At 42.6% G+C, this 20930-nt stretch overlaps 1 protein-coding gene across 1 annotated transcript in view; it reads right to left on the bottom strand.

Annotated features, from left to right (window-relative positions):
• Positions 1-20930, bottom strand: part of LOC146055258 (inositol 1,4,5-trisphosphate-gated calcium channel ITPR3-like) — a gene marked incomplete at its 3' end in the record, with an annotated part of 44967 nt that overhangs the window by 6536 nt on the left and 17501 nt on the right. The window contains exons 6-13 of the mRNA XM_083168230.1: positions 18190-18331; positions 17793-17954; positions 8367-8539; positions 6488-6607; positions 5212-5394; positions 4720-4971; positions 3407-3551; positions 1321-1471 (exon numbers count right to left, since the gene is read on the bottom strand). Coding sequence (XP_083024356.1) covers positions 1321-1471; positions 3407-3551; positions 4720-4971; positions 5212-5394; positions 6488-6607; positions 8367-8539; positions 17793-17954; positions 18190-18331 — 1328 coding nt within the window. The remainder of the gene's footprint in view (positions 1-1320; positions 1472-3406; positions 3552-4719; positions 4972-5211; positions 5395-6487; positions 6608-8366; positions 8540-17792; positions 17955-18189; positions 18332-20930) is intronic.

The raw sequence follows: 20930 nt of genomic DNA, 5'->3' as shown, positions 1-20930 counted from the left end.
TATATATATATAGCAAACAGTCTGGCACCCCAGTAGACCAGTACGAATAGTACTTTGCTGGGTTGCCTCCTTTAGGACCTATGTCATCCCAAATAGTTTTGGGCTGTTTCGGTGCTGAACCCCAGTCTTCAGGGACATATATACAAGGGGACACATAGAACGAGCCCAAAGCTTGGCGAGCACAGCAAGCCCTGCGAGGGGATGTGTATTACTTGCCGTGTATTCTGCGTCCATTCTCCACGCTTTAGGCTTGGTGGCTCGCTGCACTTGCCAAACTTTACAAAAATCAACTCCACGCTGACGTGGATATTGGGGGTATGAACAGGTCGGGAGGACGCATACCGCCGGGTTCGCTGTGCTCGCCACATTTACGGCTGGTGTGGATAGTGGGCTTTGAAATGGAGGCATTCCACAGTATGTAACATGGAGCACTGGCAAATGCATCCATTATTGTGCATGAGACGCCACCCCTTTGTGCACGAGACGCAGTTGCTATCGAACCCCTAACCATGTCCGTCTCCCTGAAGTGGACACGGGCAGGGTTGCCGTACCCTGCGGCAAGAATGACTGAGACACACAAGCATATGAGACGCTCGTAGGTCTCAGGCAGATGGAGTGCCTCTCCCCCGGCGTCCGCAGGGGATCTAGCGGTTAACGGCACTGTGTGAGAGGCGCTCAATGGGCTTGCCAGGGATGCCGGGGACAGAGCTGCAGCTCACAGGGACAAAGCTGCAGCTCGCGGGGACAGTACAGTGACTACGCTGCCTGACCGGGACACTACGCTGACTACGCAGGGCTGCTGCGGGGACACTACGCTGACTGCGCTATGCTGCTGTTGGGCTACGCTGATACATCCGGCACTCCTTTGTCACATAGTTGTGGAAAGATCAGACTTGGTCACATTTTCACAGACTGCTGAAATCATTTGGTGGTAAGTAAATTGCATATGGATGTGTGTGTCAGGATCCACGATTACAAAATGTTTGCAACTAACTTGCAGATTACACTGGGGCGGGTTTTCACTCTGTCTAAGCGGTGGCTAACTTCTTACACTCATCTGCAAATTTGCAGAGCCTGTGTCAAATGCCATGTGTTCAATTAAACTGTAGGCTTTAAACAAATCTGCTACAAATCTGCATTGTACATAGTACCAGTATGTGCTATGTTGCAGTGTTGCCCACTGTTTTATGATGTAACAGACATGTCTAAGAGTTTAGAAAAGTGATGTATTTCTGACAATAAAACTCCACCTTCCATAGATTATAGATTACTTCTAGGAATATATGGACAGAGAAAATAGCAATTAAGTCCTTTGCTTACCTGCTGAGTCGTCGCTGTACATAGCATGCAGCAACATCGCCTGTGGATTATGGACACAATCTATAATCCCTAGAAGAGTACGTGTGAGCCGTAGAAGTTCACTGAAGCTGTAGAACCCGAAATATATAAGATGACGTGCCAGGCTGACCACCTACAAAATTTAAGTCACCAAGTCATTCATTTTCTATTATGCCTATATAATTTAAGTCATCTTCTGTGACAATATATATTTTTTATTTACACATAAGTAGTATTTGTTTAACATTGTTGTATGATTGGAGACCTGCACAACAAATGGATATGCAACATATTGATGATGTGTCAAGTAGATACATTATGATTGTAGCAGAGCATACCAATACAGGTTGAGTATCCCTTATCCAAAATGTTCGGGACCAGAAGAATTTTGGATAACAGATTATTTGGGAATATTTTTATATTTTAATGAGGTATCTTGAGGTATCTTGCATTTATGTTGTACAACACACATCAAACACATGAAATACACACAAATATATTTTATTTCAAAACACAAAACAAGGTTTGTGTCCTATCTCAGGTGCTGAATTTAAGTGTCAAGCAATCATTGTCTTACACATAGTTAGTGCCAGTTACATATCATATCCTCAGTAGTGCCAATTACAGATGTCCCAGTAGTGCTTTTAGAAAAAAAAAAATAACATTCTGGAAACTATGGCTAAAGTATATTTGGATAAGGGATACTTAACCTGTACCCTGCCAGATGGAACTATAATAGCGGGGGTTTGGCCGTGAGGAATCTTGAGGCATTGTGAGCATCTATTGGGTGAGTATAATTTGCAAACTATTGTTCAAATAAAGGGTACTTGTTTCCTAGCACGGCCACATATCTTATGGATCATGTACCTTTAGTTAAGGTACACGATCCATAAGATGGACCCGATTTCCTTTGAAATCAGGTCCATTTGGCCGGCTAGGACAAAATATCGGGGGCATCGCGTCGGTCGGGACCGTTAACAATGGTCCCGACGCGACCGACGCGATGCCCGCGATTTCCCCATAGGGTTCAATGTTAAAAAATATTTTAACATTGAAATCGTGTCGGGAAAGGTAAAATATCGGGGGCATCGCGTCGGTCGGGACCATTAACATAGGTCCCGATGCGATGCCCCCGATTTTTACATAGGCTTCAATGTTAAAAGATTTTTTAACATTGAAATCCTGAAAAAATGTGAAAAATGTGAAATGGGCCAATATGACCCATTTCACATTTTAGATGTCCCCGTCGTCACCCCACGATAGACGCCAACCCGAAGCGTGGCGAGCGCAGCGAGCACGCGAGGGGCGGCGGTGCGCGTCCTCCGACCTTTTCATTCCCCTACTATCCACGTCGGCGTGGAGTTGAGAATAGAATAGTGTGGCGAGCGCAGCGAGCCACCGAGCCCGAAGCGTGGCGAGCGCAGCGAGCCCCGCGAGGGGACGCGGATACCTTCACAGTTATACGCGTCCCCTCGCGGGCTTCACAGGTGTCCGTGGCGACGCGGACACCTGTGAAGTCCGCGAAGGGACGCGTTTACCTGTGAAGGTATCCGCGTCCCCTCGCGGGGCTCGCTGCGCTCGCCACGCTTCGGGGCTCGGTGGCTCGCTGCGCTCGCCACACTATTCTATTCTCAACTCCACGCCGACGTGGATAGTAGGGGAATGAAAAGGTCGGAGGACGCGCACCGCCGCCCCTCGCGGGCTCGCTGCGCTCGCCACGCTTCGGGTTGGCGTCTATAGTGGGGTGGGGTGTACGCCGTGACATTTGGGGGGGTTGGGAATATTTTACATTGAATCCAATGTAAAATCGGGTCCCAGGGACCCGATTTACATTTAATTCCCCAAAAAAATTCGGGTCCAAAATCGGTCGGTCGCGACGATCGCATCGCATGCGACCAAATCGCATGCGATGCGATCGACCCGATTTTTACGACACGACCACCCCGATGTAAATCGGTGTGGCCGTGCTAGGAAACAAGTACCAAATAAAGTTTCTAGAAAAGGCATTATATAAATGAGAGACACAGTATCGAAGAAACTTCTGCAGTTTGTGTTCTATTTATATCACCTCAAATGTTAGCTTGTTCTTTTCCTCATTAGCAAATGGCATAGATTCACTGACAACAGTATTCAGATAATCTTCCACAAATTCCATTGTGTTTGTGAATTTATTTTTCTTGTCATCTCTGGAATCATTGACGTTGGAGTCATAGCTGTGTGTACAACACAAAAAAAAAAAGAAAAAGTTTGGTTGGGGAAAAAAACCCCTATAATAATCACAACTATGGTAGCAAAAGAATCATTGTAGCTCATGTAGAGCTTGATGGATTTGCTTTTAAATTGCATATGTATTTTTGTTTGCCCCCAAAAATAAATAAATCACATTTAGAGAACTGTCATTATGCCCAATGGTTGAGAACCTGGACAAGCTTCCAAACTGGCTCATATGCAACGTTTGAAAACATTGGTGCAAACACATACATACTGTGTTTTGCCTTCTCCATCCTCCGATCCATATCTCTGAGCGTAGCAGTGTTAGTAGAGTGTAATGAGTGTTAGTTGCCAAAAAAATATATAAATAGTGAACAATTTGTGCAAATAAACCAGTGCAGATTGTATTTACATTCATAGCCTGTGTAATCAAATAATGAAAGCTGGACTTTTTGGTCAGATATGATGTCTTGAATCTGCGGTCTCCCTGTACGAGAAGCGGACGGGCAGCTGACATCCACTGACCTCAGCTGCCTGCCCTCCGCGTCACCAGCGCATTTACATGGGAACTCACAGCATTTTCATGGAGATGCAGATAAAATGCTGTGAGTTCCCATGGGTGCAGCCCCTCACTGCCGCCCCACGCCAGCACTGTTAGGTGAGAACGAGACGGTGAACAAACAAACCTCTCACACCAAGCGGCTGCACATGCGCATACAGGTGCATGCGCAGTTGCAAAACATTGCTTCCCTGTGTGAACGTGCAGGGGAGCAAGGGAACCAGAATAAGCTCCAAAACCTCATGAATGCAGGGAAATTCTGCAATCAGGCATTCTACATTACAGAATGCTATTAGACATTACCATGCAGTAAACCATATGCTGATTGGTTTTTAACCAGTGTGTTTTTAGTATTACTATAATCTTCTATTAGCTACAAAAATTCTGTAATATAAATTCCCTAAACAAGAATTCAGACTTTTGGAACATTAAATTAATTCAGACATCAAATAACATGATGCTCAAATATTAAACTTATATTCTGTGTTACATTTTACTAATATTTGTTTCAGAGATCTGCTAAGACTTTCACATTACATATTTTGAAATAGTTTCCATGGATTTAGGTCCATACAACGATTCATATGGAGAGATATAATTAGGCCCCTTACTCCTTGATGGTGATGCTTGTGGGGATTTCAGTCCAGAGACGGGCATACTTGACTGGAGTAACTAGCTCTTGAGGATCCCTGTCAACATGGACATGTAGCATGAGGTGACAGAAAGAGGCTCTGATCTCAAAGGGAAGCATTTCATCAGCCATGCAGAGGAAGATGAGATCAACGCTCAACTGCTTTGAAATTTCATGTATAGCCAGGTATTGACGGTCCAGGCACATCCGTGCAAACAGCTTCAACTGATACCTGTAGAATGTTCATGGAAAACAAACAGAACAAAAATAAGACATATAATATAAATGGGCTGAATTAGAACCAGAGGTAGCAAATAAGTAAGCTTTGTTCATATAGTAGAGGAAGAAACACTGAGAAGGCAAAACTATAGAGATTGGATAAATGAGGTTCTAAAGAAGTGTTACACGAAAGTAAAAGAATGATACACCTACTAGGAGTCTACCCAGTGTGTCCCAGCATATCCACACATACCTATAGTATTTTAGTATATTCTCATCATGGACATTCCCAGCGCGCGCTTCCTGCGATAACTGTCGGATGCTCTTCTCAAGTGTGTCATTGTTTTTGTCTAACCAGATGAGCCAGACCTCCTCTTCACAATAATCAATACTCATATAGTCCGATGACGGGGACATCTCTTTTACTGGCCTTAGCCTGCCGGGGGAGAAAAAGGAAATATTACACAACCATATTGCACATCACCAAATAATTATTTATATATATATTTATATTATTATACATTTATGTTACAAGCAATAACATTCAAGTATCTGGCAGATGGTGTACTCCAATGTTTAGGGTAAATCAGTTTCAAGACAAATGTCGTGCACACCACACAAAGGCGCTAGTCTACACTGATATTCTGAAACATGTCAGGAAAGCCGTATACGACCATTTCATCACTGTATGTAGATTAATTGCAACAACTTTAATAGCGTACACATCTTTTCATTTTAGTGCTGTACAGATTCATAGACAGCAATGAATATGTGCAACCCCAACTGTTAATTCTACAAAACATTTTTTATTATTTCTTAGTTAAATAATATGGTGATTAAGAGTGATTTAGCTTCAAAGATTCCTTCTCTGCAGAGATTACAATGCGGGAGCTACTGCTCGATGGATTACAAAACAAAGAACTCATTGTTTTGGAGCATATGAGTTTATGGCCAATCAATTATAGGAAAATCAAACAATGTCAAAGCTACATGTGGGACTAGGGGAATTTTGTATGTTAATGAGTGGCTGTTCATGAATAAAACAGTAAACATTCTTTTAAAGAAATGTGTTTTGTTACTACATTTTAGATAACAAGACACAGAATGAAAATAGAGACCCTTAATAAGTGACCAATTCTTTTATGGATTATGCACGTTAATCTTGTATTAAATGCCACTTGCAGATCATAACTCAAATGTTGCAAGTAAACCTAATTCAATTGTATAGTGTAATAATATAAAGCAATGCCATAACTTAGAACTTTCAGTATTACCCACAAGATATTGCAATGTGACTTGAGTTAAAGGGAGTGCAAGTACACAAATTTTGTTTTATTCATCAGCATTATGAATGTACAAAAATCTCTGTCTCTGAGACTATACCTTTTACCCTAGTCCCTATATGTTCATACCTGCTGCTATTTTTCCTTGATTGTATAACATTGTATTCTATTATACATATACTGTATTTTTCACTGTACTTTGCAGAGTCTTGAAAAAATATTTTGGAAAAGCAGCACAATACTTACTCAGTCTTTATAAGGATATCACTGTTTTTAGGATCTAGAACACATTTACAGATTAGTTCCTGAGTTACTGGGATGGCAATGTGATTTGATACACACAAATCTGAAAGATAATCCAAAAACCTGGAAGATATTGACAGTACAGTATGAACAGAAAGCAAACATGTTGGAAAAGTAGCAATAACAGTGATATACAGATGTGTACATAAATATGCAGACACATTTTTGTACATATTTTACATCTTTGGTACAATGTTTTATTGATTTTCATATTTTGCTATCTTCATATACATATGTTACAAGGGAAAGAGTGGTACAGAGGAGTAGCAGAACTTTTGGGCCCCATAGCAGCATTTGGGGGTATGCAATCTGGGATCACGGCCGTTGATCCCAGCCGACAGCCGTGATCCTGGCTGTGTCAGCTTGACCACATAACGACAGACGGGAGTCAATGTCCCACCTGCCAATGGGCGTAAAGGGGGCGTGGCCGCGAAAACAGATGGATTGTCGATCTGCGGCTGGACAATGACAATCCACGGCCATTATCGGCAGAACAGGCCCAACAGCTTCAGAAGTCGGGCCCGTTCTGCCGCAATCCCGCATCAATGCTGTCAATAATGACAGCATTGATATTTCCCACGTCGGAAATAGCGGCGACACATTGCATACCCCCCTTTGTGTTTGATGTATTTCTGGAGAGACAACTCCACTGTTACATTTTCAAAAATCTAGTAAATCTACTTAGTGCATAGTATCCCAACCGCAGTCCTCAAGGCACACTAAATCCGGGTACACACTAGACAACAATTTGAGTGATTTGCCAAATAATGAAGAGTCGATAGGCCAAATTGTTCATTGTCCTAATGTGTACCAACTACATGTCTAGCAATGCAAGCTCCCGCAGCTCGATAGTGTCATACCCTGATGTCTGTACATGCAGCTCAATCGGAGGATGTAGCTAGTGATAAATTTGTCAGCATGGCCACTGCAAGAGTCCTTAGTCTACCTACCAGGGTCTAGTGCGCATGTGCAGGTCTCTGAAAAATGGCACAGTGGATATTTTCCTGGTGATTTTGCTATGGTGCATTCACAAAATGCGAGAACACTGATTTCTGCAAAGCTGCTGCCACCATCGCAGGATTCCGGAGGAGTGAATACTAAAGAAGAAGGTGCAGGACCCAGAGGCCAGTGTGCATTGCACACATTGCACACATTTTAGATACACCATTGCTTAAATCCTGGACTGATAGTGTATTGGCTGGGAAGCACTGCCATAGGGTCGCCTAGAGTTTATTGTAAATTTGTTATAGTTGAAATTTGCTATAATATATACAAAGATATATCTAAAAACTTTTCACATCCTATTGTACTGTAAGTTGCTTTTTAAGATGTAAAAGTAGGGCCAACCTTAAGGGGGGAATTACTGTGACAAAGAGGGGGGGCCCACCAAGCTACCGGGCTTGGCCCCCTGCAGCGCTTCCGGGGGTTACTGGATATAAATCCAAGTAAGTTCCCTTGCAGGAGTCCAGGCAGTCGAGTGGCCAGCAGTTGGCGCCCAGCGCCTTTATAGCCCATTGCTTGGTATTGCCCTGCCTCGGACATGTTTAGAGCCCCTCAGAACCTTAGGGCCACTCACAAGGTCGGGGTGTCTTATCTGTTACTGTCCCAAATATGCTTCTCCAAGAGCAGGGATAAGAAGTGCAAAATATGTGCTAGTCTAAACATCTGAACATGGGTAAAAAATAGTGCTTATATGCAGTGTGCACATTTGTGTTTCAAATGTCTAGCAAAAACTTTTGGGGTCAAATCAAGTCCTTACTCTGAAAACTTCTGTGTCATGTTTGGAGAATTTTACTTTCAAAAAGTAATTTATTTGGCTTACCTAGGTTCACGGTTTTTCCTGACCAGGCTGACAAAAGTCTCAACCTCAGTTTTAGTGATATGCTTTTCTAGAAGTTTCCGATTGTTATGCAAGAGAGCAGTAATCGTGTCTTCAGCAAGGATGTCATAGCCAATCTGGGATTGCATGACACCAAATTGTTTTGCTATGTGTTCCTACAATGGAAAAGGATAGGAAAGTACAATGGAAAAATTAGTCAGTGGAATGAAATAAAAGCCAGGCAAAAAAGTAAGAAAAACATGGATAGAATCGTTTATTTTGGTTTCCTAATACCAAGCATAATAAATTGGTTGTCATTAATTTAGGTGTCATTTTCTGCCTATGTCTAAAAATAGGCAGAGCTAATTTTGACTAATTTCAGTTTAGTAAATATGGATCGAGTTTGTATCCACCCTTTATTACCTGCAGCCCGAGAGTCAGCTCGCAATGTGGGAGGATAGTAACATATTAAATAAGGCTAAAAAAAGATGTTAGTCCATCGAATTCAACCTATCTAACTTGTAACTACTGACTTGAGTAAGTCATATCTATAGGATTCCCTAAGTGGACAAAATGTATGCAGTTTTGATTTAAATTCATTAACAATAGTTGATGTAACCACCCCCATCGGCAATGAGTTCCAGAATTTTACTGCTCTAATGGTGAAGAATTCTCTTCTTAATTCAGTATGGAATTTCTTTTCCTCAAGCCTCAGTACATGCCCGCGTGTCCTAAATATAGGCCTGTTAGTAAACAAATAATCTCCCAGTTCCATATGACTCCCAAACCTGTATTTGAACATACTGTAGCTGAAAAGGACATTGGTAGAAATTTCCAACATTGTTCCAATAAAGTAAAAAGGCTGCCTGATAAGATTTGTTGGTGCTCATGTCATGATCTTCACATACTAAATTGATGCATGTAACTGAAATATATTTCTGAACAAGTTAAGGGGCTTACAATTGGACTGATTACTGTGCATCATGTGACTGTGTACCATGTGACCAATTACTATTCATTCATTCATCCCTCTGGGGGCAACATGACGATATCCTTTGATAAAGCCGTTTGACACAGGAGCTTCCATATTGTTACAATATCCTGGTTACATCAAGTTGACTCATCTTCTACCCATTTGGACTGATCTGAACCAGCCCTAGATGCTCCTTCACCAACCCACATGACAATAGGAGCTTCGCCCACCAGGTTCTTCATCACCGCCAGCTATCCTCCATGATGGGCTGGACCCTTCCTGGACCAGCTTAAAACACCTCTCCAGGAGGCAAACAGAAGTGCAGGACTGTACTTTGGCCCTTATTCAGATCTGATCGCAGTATAAATTTGTTCTCAAAATGGGCAAAACCATATGCACTGCAGGTGGGGCAGATGTAACATGTGCAGAGAGTTACATTTGGGTGGGGTGTGTTGAATCTGAAATCTAAATTGCAGTGTAAAAATAATGCAGTCAGTATTTACCCTGCACAGAAACAAAATAACTCACACAAATCTAACTCTCACTATACATGTTACATAAGGGCCTTTATCTGTGGTGGACGGTAACAAAATCATTATCTATCTATTTGGATTGTTACAAAGGGCATATTAGGAACAGACAGAACTCATTTATATACCAGGAATTGTACAGGATATTACAAATGCTGCTTAGTGTATTGTTACACATTTTATATTTTATTTTTATTCTTAACCAATAAAGCTCCGATTGTATTACCACACGACCCAAATGAACAAGAAAATTTTATGGCATACTGAACCCAGGTGTAGAAAATGGGTCGACCTTGAGAACGCTCTGCTCCAGGGGGTTGGGTTGATGAGATAGTCTGGCTCCCGAAGTCACTGAGACCAGCCTCGGCCTATGAGGCCTCAACCATCCGATTTATGCTGACATTGTGGGACAAAATACGATCTCAGATTAAACTAGCCCCACACCCCTCACCTATGTCTCCTATAAGGAATCATCCCTTTTTTCCTCTAGGTTGTGAAGAAATGTTGGTCACGCCCTGGCGTGAACTGCAAATCACTAGATTCAAACATGTTAAAGACGAGTTGCCAACTTCCACCTTTGCTTAACTACGGTCTTCAACTCAGCCCCCGTTATGACACATTTCCAGTGTATGCAGATCTTAAGTTTTGTTACTTCTCAATATCCATCTAGTAGACTACGCACGCAGACACCATTCCAACGCCTTTGTTCACATTCAGTGGGCCAATGGGGCAATATTTCTTTCTTGTACAATAACGTTTTGGCCCCTGCCCCTACAAACCGAGAACCACACGAAATAGCATGGGAAAAGGGCCTTCCAAACTCCATAGCTGAGGAGGACTGGCCTGTCATCCGAACTAGAACTTCCACTTCCACCAACAGCGGCACGCTGTCCCTAAAACCCGCCGTAACCGCTCGAGTGACCCGCCGCCTGGACTTCCGGCGACTTCCGGTTATCGGCATAGACGGAAGATCAGTGCAGCGGCTGCCACAGACACGTGGTTCAGCCAGCTCTTCCATCTCGCTGAAGGACTCTGGAGACTCTTCTTTGCCTAACCACCATCACGGAAGATACGGTACAGAGTTACAGTACATATGGATATATAGGGGCAGCCATCGCAAATTGTTTATAAAAAACACCTCTTCCCCAAAAGGGTCAAAACATTATTCTAATCCAATTCTTTTTTACAGGTACCACTCGATACATATATTTATTTATATAGCACCATATTTCTTTTCTTTAAAATAATTTAAGACATATATACATTATCATATACATTATCAATAGCGCTCTTTATCCCTGGCCATGATTAACCCCCATTATAAGAGCAGCTGAACTAGGTTAGCGCAGAACCATACAAACCCTACAATATCCGAACTAAAACCGCAATAATAATAAATTACATGTTAATATATATATCCCATGGTATATGTTTTAAATTTCTCTCCTCGTTATGGCACTGGGACCTTTTGTTAATTGTTAATTTTTGAGAAGGATCTGTGACGTCATCGCTGACCACTTCCACCCTGTCTCAGTCACAGATTAGTGGAAACCTCAGACCTACGCACATTTGCACAGACGACAACCGTGATGGTTCTGGAATTGCATATGGATTTGCAATAGAATGTCGATTAGTGATCCATTTACAATTCACTTACAATTTAGCAAGGGGCATTTTCAATATCTGTCTGAGCGGCAGCTTACTCCTCACAATCCATTGCAAATGCTCACATTAGCGATCCATGATGAATTGGAACCTTTGTCTCTAAAGCATAGATAACAGAATGCAACTATTACCAAACCCCCGCCCCCCACCCCCCCACACACACTTCCACCCTGCTCCCACCCCCCAACCTGTTGTACCGTACTGCCAACTAACAACCTACCTGGATCCCTAGAAAAAACACCCTAAACTACCTAACACACCAGCAACCCCTCCATGTGGGTCAACTACACACATGTACCCTAAGGCTAGATTTTAGCCAATTCTATGCTACAATTCATACCAATGTGTCTTCATTTCTTCATTCTTTTTGTGACATGGTGTGACTTAGACCTTCCACCATAGGTAGCGACTCTAACACTTGCATATCTATATATTAATTTATAGCACTGTACTGTATGTGCAACCAAAGTCACTTACAGCATAGCTGGTAATTCGGTTTATAGTATCAATGTTGCAATGAAGTTGCTATAACGTCACAGATTAAGCACAGTGTGTATCATGATGCATTGTGCATCTTCGTCTCATAATTTGTGGCATTCCAAACAGGGCTTTTTGCCACATTTTGTGAATAGTTTAACCATGGACACATCTGTATAGCAACTCAATCACTCCAGTTGGACCAGTGAACAATGCTTTGATTGGTCATATACAAGAAGGCAGAAGAACTGTGAGCTGTGCAGAGAGGTTTCCCCAGGACCGCCTCTCTACTGCATGGAAAGCCACTTACTGACAGGACTGCTGGACTAGTGATCTACAGTAGGCAAGTTTGGGCAAAGACCTGTTTCTCTTTTTGAATTAATTTGAACACCATACACTTATATACGCATTATAAAGATAATCTGTCACCTCATCGATTTTTCTTTGACAAATGCAGAGGGTGGTATTGATTTTCTGGCTATAAGAATTAACTTTGCTTGCTTAGTCATCTTGGAAAATACATTTTGAAGAAACACCAAATACATAAAGCAAAGGCTGTATGATTACTTTGATCATTAAATGGTCAGTATTTTAAGATAAGATTACAGTAAGTGTATTTAGTTTACTGCACTATGGACCATGCAATAGTAACCAACTACTAGCGCCTTACATTTCATTAAACATTAAATGGTATAGCATTCATACATACACCCAGCCTCAATACACCATGCAGTGCGAGTGAGTTGCCAGGTCCCGTGAGACTCTGATTATGTCAAGCTGCTTTTTTGCCCAAATTTTTGTTTTAGTTTCAATGCATTGTGACAAAGCTCTTCATGAAGATGCACCGATTCATTTGATATGCAAAACTTTTATATGTGTGACTGAGGCTATATACAAAGCAGAACTGCTACATATTCAGTTTACACTCAGGCGCAGATATACAACTGTTGCATATCAAATTATCAAGTGCAGTATTGGGAAGCAATTTTGTCGCATCACACTGTGACCAAGACAAATTCAGGTGCAAAAGATGCTAAAAAGGCACTTGCCAAGTATTATGGTGATGGGGCTGATTCATATAAGCCCACTAAGAGCCGCATTTGGTCCAGGGACCAATGGTGAGGCTCTGCGCATGCATATCGGCGAACATACGCTTGTGCAGAGTCGCTGTGTGAACACCTTCGTTGACTATCACAGTCACTAATGCATTCACAGACAACGGAGTAGGCAGCGGTTCACAACGGGCTGGCGCATGGGGACACCCAGCATTTCCTGGGCATGCCGTCAAAAACGGTGGGTGCACCCAGAAAAGTGCTGGGCATCCCCATATGAATAAAGGTGGGTCGAAGCCTACACTGGGCGTGCGCCCTCCCCATTCTCTGACACTAGCAAAGCAAATAAAACTCAGTCCAGACTGACGGCTAAAAAATTATTTGATGGTCTGCAACCATCTAATTATTTTGTGGCCATACGATCGCATGCAAATGGATGTGTGAGAATACACACACATTTGCATAGCAGAGGCGAGGGGCCGGTGTTCATTCACCTAGCTGGCGGCGTTAGCCTGCTCGCTAAGCAGCTAAAGACAACTGCTTAGTGAACCAACATGAATCACCCCTCTGGCGTGCCAAGAAGAGCTGTTTGGCATGATAGCGGAATTTGCAGCTTACTGTCTCTGCAGTAGAGGAACAGGGGGCCCAGACTAAGTCAGAAGAGGAAGAGAGGATTGTTAGCTGGGTAACAGGGGATCTAGAGAAAATAGACAACAGAGGAAGCAACAAGCAAGCTTTGAGTTACCAAACCCTAGTAGATACGCCAAAACTATGGTTGTGAGCAAGAAGCTGGGGGAACTGGCCGGGTAGGTTTACTCTAGCAACCAGAGGAATAACCCCTCTAGCAGGCAGGATAATTCAGAGAGGAAGGGCCCAAGGCAGCGGTGGTGATAGGGGACTCAATTATTAGGAAAGTGGATAGGGCAATCTGTACACATGGGGACAGCGATAAGCGTAGTCTGTTATCTCCTGGGTGCTCCGGTATGTCATGGCGCAGATAGATTATTGGGTGGGGCTGGGGAAAACCCAGCAGTCTTGGTGCATGTTGGCACTAACGACAAAGTCAGTGGTAGATGGGATGTCGGCAAAAAACACTTTAGGAATCTAGGAAATAAACTTAGGGTGAGGACATCTAAGATATTAATCTCAGAAATACTGCCTGTGCAATGAGCTAGCACCGGGAGGCAGGGGGAGATTATGGAAGGTAAACGTGTGGCTCAAGGATTAGTGCAGGAGGGAGGGATTTCAGTTCCTAGAAAACTGGGTGGACATCTCGGTCGGGCATCATCTCTTTTGCCGCAATGGATTGCAGCTGAACGAGGAGGCAGCGGTACTTGGGGTACAATGGTGGGAAAGCTGGAGGAGATTTTAAAGTAGGCGGTTGATGGGAGGGAATAGTAAGAAACCATAGACCAATAAATGAGTGTTGGATAAAGGGAAAAGACAGCTACATTGTTGAGGAGCATGGGGAAGTGAGGAAGAGGGGAGTAAGGTATACGACAGGAGTAGGAGAATCGCACAACCAAATACAAGTATTGTCTGTAATACTGACTTATCGTTTCAGGAACCTTCTGCAACAAAAACAGGTGACACGACGAGGGTGAAGGAAAAACGTGACCTGAAATCTGAATGGTCACTGAATGCTAGGAGTTTAACTAGTAAAAAGGGTAAACTAGAGACCCTAGTTTTGGAGGAAGGTTTTGATTTCATAGGTATTGCGAAACTTGGCGATACGAATCACATGAGTGGGAGTCTAACATAGAAGGTTACAGTCGGTTTAGAAAAAATAGACTAGGTAGAAGGGGGGGAGGTATGTTTATATGTTAACCCATCCTTAAAACCATACATAAGGGAAGAAATATACGAGAGCACAATCGAAACAGTAGAAACAATATGGGCAGAAATCCCAGCTAACAATAAAGGGGCTAATAAACTTATAGAAGGGTTGTGTTATAAACTACCCAACAGAAATATGGAGGAGGAAAAAGACCTCTTGCTACAGGTGGGAAAAGCGGCCAGCTTAGGGGACATTGGGGCAGATGTATCAACCAGCGTTAAGTGCAAAAATGCACTTAACGCTGCTTAACTCGGGGGGATTACGTTTATCCTAATGTATTACTAGCGCACCTAACGTGCGCTAGTGACAGCCTGCCGAGTTACGCTCGATGGGGCTGTCCCTGTAATCCCCCCCAGGGATTAACGGCCGGGGTGATGTATTAACAGCCTTCAAGGCGTTAATTCGCCCCGGCCTCTTCGCCAGCTCAGGGGCTAGCGTTGTCCTATCCCCCACTATGGTGACAATGCTAGCCCTGCGTCTGGCTTGGGCTGCGCTGGAGATCTCGCGGTTTTAGCGAGATCTCGTGCATGCCCAGAAAGCCGGCCAGGTGGGAGGACGGCGAGTGCGCATGTGCGGGGCGGCGAGGGAGACGATAAGGAGAGCCGTTCACGCTGGGGATAACGGCTCTCCTTATCAGCTGGGATGGGGTTAATACATCTGCCTATAACGTTTGCCCGCTTCTCCACGTTATGCTGGCAAAGCGGGAATCGTTATTCGCCAAACGTTATAGGCAGATTAATACATCTGCCCCATTATTATTATGGGGGACTAACTACCCAGAGATAAACTGGAAAACTCGGTCAAGTAGTACCGCTAAGGGAAATATTTTATTGGATGCCCTGAATGACCACTATTTGTATACATTTATTAAAAATCCAACTAGAAATAATAATATTCTGGATCTTCCTGGATCTTCTGATAAGCAACAATGGGGACATTCTTTCTGACATAACCATAAGGGAGACATTAGGGAACAGTGATCACAATATAATCAAGTTTGATTAAAATTTTAACAAAGATAATTATATTGGAGCAACTAGGTCCTTAAATTTCAGAAAAGCAAACTTTGATACGTTTAAGGAATGCAAACTGGAAATAGTTATTTAAGGTGAAAAACTTAAAAAAAAAATACTGCAGGAGGGCACTGATAAATTTATTCCTAGGGTAAATAAAAGAACAAAGGTCAAAAGGAAACCTATGTGGCTTAACAGCAAAGTCAAATTTGAAATGGCTAAAAAAGGAGGGCATTTAGAGCGTTTAAACAAGATGGGACACCCAAATCATCTGCCATATATAAACAATGTAATAAGAAATGTAAAAATACAATCTAAATGGCTAAATTAGAGACCGAACTAAAAATAGCTGCAAATAACAAATCTAATCCCAAAAAATTCTACAGTTATATAAATGGTTAAGCAAGGAAAATATTGGCACACTAAAAAATAAGCAGGGTACCCTGGTAATAGAAGAAAAAAAGAAAGCGGAAATAGTCAATTCATTTTTTGCATCTGTATGTACAAGGGAAGACTCTTCAGAGATTCTCCCACAGATTGAATGCTCAGATCTTGATTGCTCCCAAACTGTATTGGTGTGTACACACGGTGAGATTCCCTTAAGATTCAAATTGCTATGCAATCTTTGCTATCTCTGTACTATTTACATACAATTTATGCTATCTACATTAGATTTGCACTATATAGTCATTGCTGCCCTGTCTATCTGGGTTTCAATTTGTGCTGTCCCGGGAGCGGGCATCAGGATCGCAAGGTAAAATACCTGTGCGATCTGCATGTGATTTGCATGCGATCTGCATGTGATTTTGACTATATAGTCAAAATCTAATGTCAAGTCTTTAGTTTAAGTTTAGTGAGGAAATAGTCAAAAAATAGATTACAGGACCTAAATATTAACAAATCTCATGGCCCTGACGAAATACTAAATAGGATACTAAGTACTGGGGTGTACTTAGGAAAATCTGTTGATGTAGTACTTCTTAATTTCACTTTTGAAATGGTGCCTCATAAAAGGTTATTATTAAAACTAGGTAAGGGTAGGAGATAAAATTTGTAATTCGATTAAAAACTGGCTGTACAATCGGGGACAGAGAGTGGAGGTAAATGGCATACATTCCAGCTGGGCTAAGGTCCAAAGTGGAGTCCCGCAAGGTTCAAAATTGGGTTCCACCTTGTTTAGTGTATTAAATATTAATATAGCTAGTGACAGAGAGAATAAGATTGTAATATTTGCGGGCGGCACGAAATTGACTAAGGAAATTAACTCAAGAGAGGATGTGGATACACTACAAAGCAACTTAATTAAACTTGAAAGATGGGCGGAAAGGTGGAAAATACAGTTTAAAGTTAAAAAATGTAAAGTAATTCATTATGAGAACAAAAATGAAGCTACTCATAGGCTACATGGAGTTAATATAGGGAATTCTGCAGTGGAGAAGGACTTAGGGGTCATCATAGACAATAAATTGGGTAATAGTGCACACTGCTTAAGTGCAGCAGCAAAAGCAAACAGGACACTGACATGCATTAAAAGGGGAATGGATTCAAGGAATGCCATAGTGCCTCTTTACAAGGCATTGGTGAGACCACACTTGAAATACGGTCTTGAACTCTGGGCACCACACCTTAAAAAGGACATAAATTAATTAGAACAGGTACAGAGAAGGGCTACTAAACTAGTAAAAGGTCTTGAATCACTAGAATACAAAGATAGGTTGAACTCAATGGACTAACGTATTTTTTCAACCTTAATTACTATGTTACTATGTATATGCATTTTTGAAAACGTATATACAGTATATATATATATTTCCAAATCATATTATTAGTGCATTAAGATGAAGGAGCAATAAAAACGCCTTTTCCAGAGATGTCTGCATACCTGGTTCTTCCTGTAATCATCCTGAGAATGACGCAGAACTCGATAGCAGATTCGGAACATATATTGGTAAGGGGCATTTTTCTGGTCAGAGAGCTCCTCCAGCCTAAGCAGGGGCCCCTCACCACCTTTATCTTTGAAAGGAGCTTTCAGTATACCAAATACCTGGGATGGATGAACAATAGAAAAAAAAGATTAAGTAACAAATGATCTAAAGCAAAACCAACACAGGCAATGAAATAATGTCCATCACAGAAAAAACTACATTAAACATTTATCTGTAGAAATTTATATTGAGAAAGTAAAACACATATAGTAAAATTGGCACAAAAAGCCATATATTTATTATCAGTTAATAGGGCTGAGGAATACACCCCATTTCATTGCTCATTTTACAAACCTGTTTAAGAATGTTCTGCTCCCTCATAAGCTTCTGCCGCTCTCGATTGGGCTTGGTAATGACTATCTCTAATACATTTTGACCATTATTGGGAACATCCACCACAAAGTAAACCAAATCCTCTAAAAGTTTGATGGCAAATCTATGAAAGAGAAAGTATAAAATATACTGATTGCAAAAGAGCTTTAGCTGGCAATATAAACAGGTTTGGTATGTGCCTCCGACAGCGGGGATCCCAACAGTCAGTATCCCAACGTCGGGATCCCGACTGGCAGTGCTCCGACAGAGGGGCGAGCGCAAAGAGGCCCCTTGCGGGCTAGCTGTGCTCGCCACGCTGGGGGCCTGGTGGCTTGCTATGCTCACCACAGGTTCTATTCTCCCTCTATGGGGGTCGTGGACCCCCACTAGGAAGAAAAGCCCCTGTGTGTTGGTATCCCCCCTGTCGGAGTTCCGGCAGTCGGGACACTAACTGTCAGGATCGCCACTGTCGGAGCATCATCCGGCACCCATATAAACAGTTTAGTTACAAATTAAAAGGATGAGGCAAAAATCACGGCAGTTGGGATACCAACAGTCAAAAGACCGACAGCAAGATCTCAACAGTCATATTCCCTGGAGGATCCTGGGGCCCAGGACTGACAAAATAGGCAGGGCCCCCCTCCGGTTTCTTGAAAACCTGGCGCGCATGGTGTGGCCTCTGTCTGCAGCACAGGCTGCACTACTCATCATCAACACTGCTAAAAGGGAAATGTGACCGTACACTTTATAGACTCCCCCCCCCACCCTTCCCCCCAAATGGCTGCCCTGTCTGGAGGAAAGTTCTAAGGTTGGGTTGTGAGATAGAAACTAGATGGAGGGTTAGTGTTTCAGGCCTGGTGGCAGGGGGTCAACGAGGGCGGCAGTGACAGACCCTGCCAATATGAGGAGCCCCAGAGCATGGCTGTGGTGGCTGTGATGTAGTACTCCCTGTGTGTATGTCCCAACTGTTTTTTTTTTAATTAATACTACAGTTTATTTAAAAATGTGTGTATTTCACAATGGGATCCTGTGTATGATAATTGCTATGGCAACTCATCACACTCTGCAGTCAAAAGCTGCAATAACACAAGTGATTTACTAGTGAAATCTAAAATTGGGAACCAGTTTTAAGCAAATATTAGCCACTTCTTGGGACGGAACTTTCCTGTCATTATTTTTCAATCATTAGTGGGGTTAACGACGCACAGTAAGCCATCCTGTAATCTAAGCTGTAGATTCCCCTGTGGGTTAGTGTATGTAGGACAGGCAAGCTGTAAATTTAAAATAAGCTTGGAAGTAGGATAAGAACTTTTAACCCTGAACAATTTGAACCCAATCTAGTATAACGAGCATAACATTTATAGCAAATTTAAAGACATGGAATTTCACAATTAAATAATCTTGTGCTCCAACAAAAAAAGCTTTATTTCAAGATAAATTACATACAGGATTACATTTATTTTTGGGTGAGTACATTATCAGTATTTGAGCAATTATCTTTATGGCATTTTTGTAGCAGCTTCATTTAATCATGAATATTCTTTTTCCACTTATTGGGTGAGATGCAGCAAAGTAAAAAATGCGGTCAAAACTCAGAAAACTGCATTTTAGACATCATTTGGACAATACCAAAAACTAATATACAGTATATACTAATATACTAGAATATACAGTGAAAGTATATTAATCCAGACAAATCCTACAGGCATACAGCACCCCACTCTTCCCTTCCCATTGTGGAATGTGGATTACAATATCTCTTCCATCGGATACCTACTGTAAACCAGGATTTAAAGTGGACATCGCCAAATTTTGGGCCATCTAAAGTCGACTTGAGGAGAGTATGCCATCCTCACTCTAAAGGGGATCACTTTAACTGCTGCACGCAGTAGTGGAAGCCATCCCGGATACGTGAGTGTTAAAAACTGTCCACCTAAAAAACTTTTCACTTTGTCCATCGGAGTCCAATAGGAACAGGTTCCATTAAAAAGAAGGCTTAGTGTGGTGCTTTTTCTACAAATTTCAACTCTCACCTTATTAAAGTGTAGTTACACTATCGTCAGGGCTGGGGTCACCGGTGTACCCGACAGCAGCAGCAGTGAGCCAGTGGAGGATGCTGTGTACTGGAAAACAGGTGGTTTGAGGTATGGAGAGTTCATAAGACACGGGTACTGCGGACGCAGCCAAGTGGGGAATTGACGTGACTCTGATCAGAGGCGCGGAGTCCAACACCAAAACGGTTTTCACCCGGGAGCCTCGCAAGGAGGTTTAGACTCTGCTTTGTTTGGTGGCGAGGTCGCGGCCTTCTCACCTGAGTTCCCACACCTGACTGGCCCAGCAAAGGACTGTGAGTGTCTGGTCGTTGAGATGCACGGGTGTAGGTATGGAGAACCGCAACTGATGGATGGCCTGGAAGCTGCTGGAATGGCGACAGTCTGGGAACTGCTGGAATGTCGGCAGTCTGGGAACTGCTGGAATGTTGGCAGTCTGGGAACAGCTGGAATGTCGGCAGTCTGGGAACTGCTGGAATGTCGGCAGTCTGGGAACTGCTGGAATGTCGGCAGTCTGGGAACTGCTGGGTTTGTACGAAGTGTTGACGCCTGTGTTGACTTGGGAGTTGAAGGTGGTTATGGCCCTTTAAGGGCAATGCAAACTTGCTGGCAGTTGCTGGAGAGCTCTAGCTTCTTCCTCTGGAGAACTGCAGATGTAATAAACAGCTGGAC

The sequence above is a fragment of the Crinia signifera genome, unplaced genomic scaffold (genome assembly GCF_055691185.1).
Source record: "Crinia signifera unplaced genomic scaffold, ASM5569118v1 HAP2_SCAFFOLD_430, whole genome shotgun sequence".
In the NCBI taxonomy this organism is placed as follows: Eukaryota; Metazoa; Chordata; class Amphibia; order Anura; family Myobatrachidae; genus Crinia; species Crinia signifera.
The sequence above is the reverse complement of the archived record's forward strand: the minus strand, read 5'-3'. Positions and strand labels throughout refer to the sequence as shown.